This window comes from Morone saxatilis, unplaced genomic scaffold (genome assembly GCF_004916995.1).
Source record: "Morone saxatilis isolate NCDOM2014 unplaced genomic scaffold, NCSU_SB_2.0 Contig23, whole genome shotgun sequence".
Lineage (NCBI taxonomy): Eukaryota > Metazoa > Chordata > Actinopteri > Moronidae > Morone > Morone saxatilis.
In genome coordinates this window covers 8538747-8547749 of record NW_023339796.1, presented here as the reverse complement: position 1 = coordinate 8547749, position 9003 = coordinate 8538747, and the positions used below count along the sequence as shown (strand labels likewise).

The following is a 9003-nucleotide window of genomic DNA, read 5'->3' as shown; positions in this document are numbered from 1 at the left end:
CAGCAACTGCAAAAGCTCTATCCCCCCTCTGTTTGAGCCGTGAGCGGTGTTGTTGTTTTTTTACATTTATAGGAACACATACGTAACCTCGAGGCAAGTGGATGTACTCTGCTGTACGACGCCCTACGGCGCGGGGCATCTGAGTTGGGAAAGGTCAAGGCGAGGTTCCCAGATTGTAGACTTCGCATCATGTGTCTCACTGATGGAAATGATTCTGGGTACATTTATTTCTGTCTTTTAATTGCTACCTTGTTTAACTGTGACTTCAAATTGTTTTTATGTGAGCTGACTTAATGATCTCGTTTCTTTCCATAGATCCTCCATAGAGCCAGTTCCTGTTACAGCCAGACTGCTCAAATCTGACATCATTGTGGATTCAATCCTTCTTGGGAAAGTGGAGAACAATATGCTGCATGGAATCAGCAACGCAACAGGTACGGCATCTTTGACTGGTTCCTTAAATCCCAGTGATATACTTACTCAATCATGCATCAAGCTGTATTAAGGAAATGCCATCAAACAATTTCATCCAACTCTTCACTGTAGAGTCTAATGTTGTTGACTGTTATTTCCCCTTAGCTTTATTGCATTTTCATGACAAGGTTGAAGGTATTTGATACCAGATGCCTCAAGCGTGTATCTTTTAATAAGATAATATTTTAGCTTATTTTAGCCAGGAGTTCTCCTAAATTGCAGTTCCCGGCTGAAAGTCCTAAACTTAGAGTAGTAGAGAGTAGTAGTAGATCATGTTGTCTTTCCAAAGCTTGTGGAGAGCACATTTACAGTGTATCTGTGTTTTACAAGGGACTATGAAGTGAAACTAGCCTTCAGTTTACGGTCAACATTTTGTAAGGCAGAATGGGGCCAGACAAAGGTGAAAACCCATACTGTAAATGTCCCAGATAAATAGGTGAGTGTGTGTGCGTGTGTGTGTGTGTGCGTGTGTTTGAGTCTGCAGAATTTATATTATATATATATACCCACTTCCTACTATTACTACTACTACACCATTTCCCAAGTGACATTATTCAGCAGCCTCAGCCACCAGGGACGGAGAAATTATGAGTTCGACCTGGACTCTTCTTCGCAACAAAAACTATCCAGACACAGTTTTTTAGACTCTTGTTAATCTCTCCACCACACATCCACATTGCTTCCAGGTGGTTGCTGTTTCAAACCACAGACAACCAAAGAGGGTCTGAGGCTTTTCGAGATTGAGACCGTTCTGTCTTTGGAGCAGAGGACACTCAAGGAAAAACTGGACCCATCTTCCATCAGTGAGGTTAGTTACTGTAGATCATTGTCCACCATTCAGTTGGAAGTCAAATGAAAATGAGATGCCACAAATTTTAACATTGTCTTTACATGCAAAATCATTCGTCCTTGTTGTTTTTTTAGGATATTTTGTCAAGCATCTTCGCTAGTCAAGGGTATGACGAATATCCAGAGACGTCCCTGCCAAGTCAGATACACAACAAAGTGACAGTGACAGAGAGGTGAGTGAGAGAAGCAACCATTCTAGAGGCTGATAATAAACCTGTGAGGTTATTAGGAACTTGGGAAACAAATAGATCAACGTACTATTACTACAGTTTGAAATCATAACCTAGTCTTTTTATTGCCGGGCAGAGAATGAGTTGATAAAGTCAAGGTTTCACACATAAAAAGAAGCATCTTTGTTAGATGTAGTCTAGAGACAAGCTAGCATCTGTGAGACTTTGTGCACATCTGTGCTTTGAGCTAAATGCAACAAATGCTAACATGTGAATTGCCAAGCAGGTATGTTTACTCTTGTCACTAATTTAGTTTAGTATGTTAGCATGCTGGCAATTTGCGTGTTTAGCAGCAAGCACAAAGTGGAGCTGAGGTTGATGGGAAAATCATTCGTTATTCAGGTATTTGGTCACAAACCAAAGTGTTAAAAAAATGTAAATTTTGACCTGATGATAAAATTTCGCAGCAATCCATCCAGTAGTAGATCATGCTGCCAGCATTAATGAAATCTGCTCTAATTAAATGTTGAAAAATGTATTAAAGAGTGAGTTAAGGAGAGAATAATTTTTACTTCATTGTTTAGGAATTTAGCCAAAACATTAAAATGCTTTACAAGAGATTCACACAGAAATTAAATGACTTTCATTAACTTTTTGATATGTCTTAATAACCAACAAGCCTGAGAACATTGTCCTTGGTAAAAAGAGAGGTGGTATAGCCTCTTAGCTCTATGATTTCAAACGAAAAAAAAAAAACATATATCTTTGGAGCAAATTTACTTGTTGTGTTTGCATTAAATTTGAAGCATTAACAATATTTCTAAATAGAACCCTGAAAAAGAAGATATCGGAGTTAAAAAAAGGCTGGTTTCTGGAGAAGGACAAACGTATCCTTGAGGAGCTCAGGAGCCTGCATTGTGACCCACATCCCTTCTTCAGAGTCTTTCCATCAGACTCAGACTTTAGTAAGTGGCATGTTCTCTCATTTGGGCCTAATGCTGTTTTTTTCTGTCTGTATGCTTAAAGCCAAACACAGCATGCCTTAATTCATACAGACCTGAAGGCACACAGGCTCCACGGTTTACTTTGTATATCACAACTGTTTTTGTCTCAATTGTTTTTTTGGGTACATTGCTATCATCAGCTGCATGGTGGCCTTGCTTGAAGGTTTCTAAAAGCAACAAGGGTTTAACCTTTCTTCTAAATCTATTCAGCGTTCTGGAAGATTCTCATGGAGGGTCCTCCTGACACACCGTATGAGAAAGGAGTGTTTGAGCTGTACTGCCAGTTTGGTCCCGACTACCCAGTGAAGCCTCCACTCGTCCGCTTTGTCACACAAGTATCCTGCCAAAATACAAACAACTGAAAAGTTATGTGTTTATTTTTTGCATGATATGTAGAGACACACATGCTGCGATTGCAAAAGTATTGTTCATGACTAATAAAGTAATGTTATCTTTTAGCAATGTACATGCTGTCCTTAACACGATGACAGGTGTACCACTGCAATGTCAACAGTGTGGGTCGCATCTGCCACAGCATATTTGACCGCAACTACAACGCTCACATCACAATGAGAGAGATCCTAGAAGCTGTGTATGGACTGCTCATCATCCCTGAGCCTAACGATCCACTGGACAGGTGAGACACACACACACACACACACACACTCACACACTCTGTGGTATGGTATGGATATGTCTTAAGCAGAGAAGTGAGAAGTTTGAGAAGTTCACAGCCTTAGATCAGCAATTTAGTTTTTTACTATCCTGGAAAAATGAGGGTATTTTGACAGCAAAAACTGTCCAGCTAATATTTAACAATGCACAGAAGGTTAGACACAGTAACAGTCTCACCTGTACAATAAAATGCAATTCAATACAGCAGCTCTTCAGAAAAAGTACTGCCATTATAATTTTCAGGGTTTTCTGAGATTATGTCAGAGAGGTTATGACATTACATAAACTTGTAAAAATGTGACATATTTGACTTGCATATTATCTTTTTTCCTTTTTGAAGCATTTTGGCCGAGGAATTCCTGACGAGCCGTGAGACGTATGAGCAAGAAGCAGAGAAACATACAGAGGAAACAGCAGGAAACTCACTGGATGACATGGAGAAAGTAAATACTGTACACATCTGTGGTTGATATTACCTTTTTTTTTCTATCGCATGAACATTATGTTTCATAATGTTTATTTTCTTTGTTTTAAAGAAATTGGTGGATCCTGTGCAACAATTCGTACCCCAGCATCTGATCTGTCCGCTTACGAAGAAGATGTTTATTGATCCTGTGAGAACCGTATATGGCACCGTGTATGAACGCAAGGCCATTGAGGAACACCTAAAACAGTGAGTTAATTTACTACTGTTGTCAATAGAGTGAGTTCCTGGTAATAGTTATTTAAGAGACATATGAACAGATCTTTTAATGGCTTTTGAACACACCGCAAAGTTCATGTAATGAAAGGACATCTTCATTTTTGACTTGTAGTTCGTAGTAAACACAGGCAGGTTAATGTCTGGACAAAAATGGGGGGTATGAAACAGCTTCACCTCATTAAAAAAACAAACATTGGCAGCATTCCCATGTATTTCCCCAGTTGATCTTACACTCTTTTGCAGACACGAGTACGAACCGTTGGCTGGCCCAGGACACAATCTTGAAATGGGTGACATCACGGCCGACCAGGACATGAAGAAAATGGCGATGGATCATCGTTCTCGTCAAATTAAGTGAATCTGAGCAGAAAAACTTTGAAGTTGAGGAAAGTTAGCTACACCTCGGTACTTTCATGCAAATTCATCTTTCTGAAGAGACGTTTGATAATTGTTTGATAAGCTTGTTCATACTGCAGGTTTACATTTAATGTTTCATAACGTACCTTTCAATGTTTGTTTTCATTATCATATTGTTCATAGATTTTCAAGGCATTAAAATTACATCGTAATGAAGCCTATCATTTTTTACTGAATCAAGTTTTGGTTGTGAGCAATCGTTTTGCCCTAACGTCACTTCTACTTCATGTGAACAGTAACAATTACTTGTTTCCTACCACTTTTTTAAGTCACATTTCCAACAGTCACTCATACATTTATTAAATACATTTACTTCTTATTGGGTATAATAAATAATAAAAGTTTATTGCATTTCTCTTACTCATGATAGTGAAGCAATAAATGATGAAGAAAAGAGGGATTGAGTGATGGATGCAGCTTTACTTTTTCATTTTCAACGATGTTAAAACATCTTTTCTTTAAGTGATCCAGTTAAATCTGATGTATCGTGATGATCTAGTTGTAACAGAGTTTAAGTTTATGAAGGTGCAAATTGAATTTGGGTGGATAGCCTTATGTGACAATAAAGGATATTGCAAAACCGATGTGTCCTGGCTTATTATCAACATTGTTGAAGATAAAAACATAAAAAAGTTAAGGCTTTAAGATGTATATTTGTTTTATTTTTTTTAAACTGCCTCTATGACTTACGTTGTTATTAGATATTATTACTACTCGTGCATTTGTGTGTTAGCAGCATTTTACTGTTGTAGTTGTTGAGGTGCAGTTTTTATACAGTACTGAAACTAATGATTATTCCATTATGGATTAATCTTCTGATTATTTTCTCAATGAATTGATTGGTTTGTAAAATTTAAGAAAATAAAGAGATGCTTTGACTATGCTTGTTTTTTCCAAACAATAGTATAAAAATATTATTAGAATTAATAAAGTATTCAGTAGATACTAAGGCTACAGCTTTCCCCAACGTGTATGTAGTTATTAATCATCATTATTGATATTGTTACCACAGTATTAACTCAGTGCCGGAGGACCAATCAATGCAGCCCATTCCGCCCTACGTCACGTCCGTACTTCCTGAGTCATTAGAGAGGGATGGATAGAAAGGAAATAATCACTCTTGTTTTCAAACTAAATTTCCTTGAATTCGAAAAATGGGTATTAAATACATTATAGGCCAATACACGACATTAAAACGAATCCCTTAAAAGATTAATGATATAATTTTACGTGTGTACGTCTTGTTTCTGGCTGAACGTCGAAAACACCGGTGTACACTGCGGTCAGTGATGGTTTTATTTTGAAGGTCGTAGCCGGAAATGTTTCAAATAAATGTGTAAAGTGAGATTACGGTGAGATTGAGTGAAGACGTCCAAAGTGAGTGAAACAGGAGCAGTCAGACAGCAGGTGAGCCTGGTTACTGGATCTCTACCTAAAGTTTAATGTATTAGTGTCTTTACTTTATCTCTTTGCTCACGCTTCAACTTCAAGTTAGTCTGTAGATCTAAATTTAACCTTAACAGGTGTATTAGTTTAACTTCAACGTTAGACCTGCCAGCGTTAATAACATTAGTTTAAATTTCAAATCTCCAAGTGTTAACGTTATGTGTCTTTATTTCTAATTCTTGTGAATGACATGTGTGACCAAACATTACTCTCAGACTGTAGTAACTACACTAAATGTAACGTTAATTGTCCATTACTTCTGCAGTCATGATACTAGTTCCCTTATCATTCGCTTTGATTACTATTGTTCGTTAGCCATGATCTCAGAGTTAGTCTAACATTTGCATCGGCTCCTTCAATATGTTTGATTAGTGTCGACAATCATTTGAAATAGGTTTTTCGTTTTAATGTAGTAATCTTTTGGTTTACTCTCAACTATTCCTGTACTGTAGTTTCTGCAGAGGGGTAGCCTGACTTTCCTGCGGAACCTGTTCACACCTGTTCACACCTGTTACAGGTTCACAGGCATCCTAAAAAGTGGGAGCACTGAAAGTCGTTTTGAAACAGTCGCACTAAATCACAGTGGGTCTGTTTGTAGTGTGACTCCCTGTTAGGACTGTAACACGATAGTTGAATTACTTACAGGATGGGCCACAGATTTTATGTCAACAGTAGGGGTGACACACACACACACACACACACACACACACACACACACACACACTGGATTAAACCCATTAAAACTCACCAACATACTGCAGGTGTTGGTGGATAGACATCGTACTTTCTTCTCTCTTTTGCCAGCATGTAATTAAATACAGAGTTAAATGCATGCATTAAAAAGGCTGAGAATTATTTGTGTAAATATCAATCACTGTGGTTTAATTCCCTGCTCATAGACATTGTTGTTAATGTTAAAAAATAGTTTTTCAGGCAGAGAAACTATAATCTGAGACACATTTGGATGAATGCATCTCTTACTGAGAGGTACAGAAATGCATATTTTCCAGAGAAATCTTCATTTACAGTTGCCAGTAAAAATAACACATGAACAAACAAAATCTAAAACACGTAGCAAAGCACATTTGACATTAATGGTATTAATTATTTTCTGTTATGAAAGATATTATGAGTACAAGCTGTAAAATAATTAAGATTCATCTTTACTTCTACCTCTTGTATAATTGATTTGTTTTAAATTTGCTTTAACTTTTGTACACATCAATAATAAACCCCGCTGCCTTCCTCTGCTTTTGTACCACATGTGTGTCCTTTAGAGAGATGTGGTGGGTGCTGTGGGTGCTCGCAGCCTTGCTGGCTCTCTTCTGCAGTTTTGATGTGTGGTACTTCCTGCGGGCTGCCGTTGTGATTCTCCGAGCCTGGTTCCAGCCTCCGATCTGGGATGTCACAGCAGAGCAGACCCTAACAGGCCGGGTCACTCCCCATGACATCGACATGTGCCACATGAACAATGCCCGTTACCTCCGGGAGTGTGACTTTGCCCGCTTCTCTCTCTACATGCGTAACGGTGTGTTCAAGGCAGTGCGAGCCCTCAAAGCTTCAATGGTCGTGGGGGCCACCACCATCCGTTACCGCAGGGCTCTGTGTATAGGTGAGGGGTACGAGCTGCGGAGTCGCATCGTCACCTGGGATGACAAAGCCTTTTTCTTGGAGCAGAGATTTGTGTCGGCAAAAGATGGGTTGGTGTGTGCCGTCATGTACTGCAAGCAGAGTGTCATACGCAGTAGCCCAGACAAGATCATGCAGCACCTGTGCAAGCGGAAGGTAAGGAACAGATGTTTAAACACGCATTTACATTTTATACTGGGAAAGGTGATTAAAAAAAGTCCTTTTGGGTAATTTACAGACATTAAGTCTATGGTTTGCTTCTTGCAGGTGGAGTGCCCTGAGTTTCCAGAGGACCTTCAGCATTGGGTGAACTTCATCTCCGCCAGCAGCCAGGCCCTCAGAGCAGAGAGCGGACTTGATGAGAAGAACAAATAAGGCACTAATTTACCCGCTCAGGGTTAAAAAGTCCTCAGAGAGAGACATTTTTCTTCTGTTTACAATGAGTTTACTTAAACACACATGTGCCTTCTGAAAATAAGCTCTACTTAGCCCCCAATACTTACCTATGTCAGCACTAGAAGAACTATCACACTACAATGTTTGGAGAGGCTGAAAATGGATTACTTGAATAGGAAAGTAATATTATTGTATAAACTGTATTCTATTGTGCTATGACAGCAATAAAACAAATCCATTTCGAAGTCCTCTTTATGCACTTTTAAGCTCTTTTATTGCACTCTCAAGACTTCAGTTTAGTGTCTTTCCGTGAGCAAATGTGAAACTATGAGAATAATTTGGTCAAAAACAGAGAAATCAGTGGTTCTGGTTACAAATCAGAAAAAAGGTGCAAGGCAACAAATGAGAATTTGACTAAAGATGTTGTGAAAATGAAGAAGTACAGTAACAAGAGTGTCACATCAGTTACATTGTCTCTATAGTGGGATATATCAGGTAGAAACAAACCATCGCCTGACACAGAGCGACCCCACAGCAAGTACGAGGCAATTTCTGGTCAATCTGACATGAAAAATAAAATGCATGACATTAACCGTAGCTATAATATTGCATTAGCAACACATTGACGCTGACAGCAGTGGTTACTATAGCAACAAGATGTTAAACTGAAACCATATGCTGGTGGCAGAATAAACAGACTTCAGGCTGAGCTCTCTGCATGTATAAAACTTAACATTTACTATGCTATAACAGAATAAAACAACACAAACTTTAAAAAAGGTTTTATTCAAAAATGGATTTATGAATGAGAGCCATCACACGTTTGATGTGTGTCTGAGTAGAAAAAGAAGCCAACATTGAAGTTTAATAAATAAATTAATGATAGTAAAACAGAATAATAAATAGAAATGAGATAAATAAAATGATGCAGATTTTAAATCCATATTGATTGAACAGAAACTGGAGTTCTTTGAACAACAGCATTGTAATTGCCTTTTAAACTTGGTTAGTATTCCATGAATTCAGCTTTTGTGTATATAATAGTTTGTGGGAATTAAGTTAATCAGACAGCACACAACATAAAAGAGTAATAACATCAATCATTGAACATGAAAACATGTATCCATGTAACCCATGGCAACGAGGCAGCCAGTGAAATTTTGTGTTGTCAATTCTGATCAATTACATTTTTAACAATATCTCATACAGGCATTTTACTTCCACTTGCACTGTTTACTGT

The 9003-nt window shown here is 38.2% G+C and overlaps 2 protein-coding genes across 2 annotated transcripts in view; both read left to right on the top strand.

Moving 5' to 3' along the window:
- LOC118334163 overlaps window positions 1-4872 on the top strand; it is a gene marked incomplete at its 5' end in the record, with an annotated part of 12923 nt that extends 8051 nt beyond the window's left edge. Inside the window, 10 exon segments of the mRNA XM_035669983.1 lie at window positions 73-218; window positions 316-434; window positions 1161-1282; window positions 1399-1496; window positions 2322-2458; window positions 2708-2832; window positions 2989-3134; window positions 3513-3615; window positions 3709-3845; window positions 4119-4872. Of these exon segments, the coding sequence (XP_035525876.1) occupies window positions 73-218; window positions 316-434; window positions 1161-1282; window positions 1399-1496; window positions 2322-2458; window positions 2708-2832; window positions 2989-3134; window positions 3513-3615; window positions 3709-3845; window positions 4119-4233 (1248 nt within the window). The 3' untranslated portion in view covers window positions 4234-4872.
- Window positions 4873-5613: 741 nt separating this feature from the next.
- On the top strand, window positions 5614-8018 carry LOC118334202 (protein THEM6-like). Its single transcript, XM_035670034.1, has 3 exons — window positions 5614-5699; window positions 7016-7523; window positions 7635-8018. Exons 2-3 carry the CDS (start codon window positions 7020-7022, stop codon window positions 7740-7742), a joined length of 612 nt encoding a protein of 203 aa, XP_035525927.1. The 5' UTR covers window positions 5614-5699; window positions 7016-7019; the 3' UTR covers window positions 7743-8018.
- The last annotated feature ends 985 nt before the right edge of the window (window positions 8019-9003 follow it).

What these genes read in the sequence shown, in the direction of transcription:
- LOC118334202 (XM_035670034.1), top strand. Translation starts at nt 7,020, where the DNA reads ATGTGGTGGGTGCTGTGGGTGCTCGCAGCCTTGCTGGCTCTCTTCTGC. An exon ending in AGCACCTGTGCAAGCGGAAG is followed by an intron (nt 7,524 to 7,634) that starts GTAAGGAACAGA and finishes TGCTTCTTGCAG; the next exon opens with GTGGAGTGCCCTGAGTTTCC.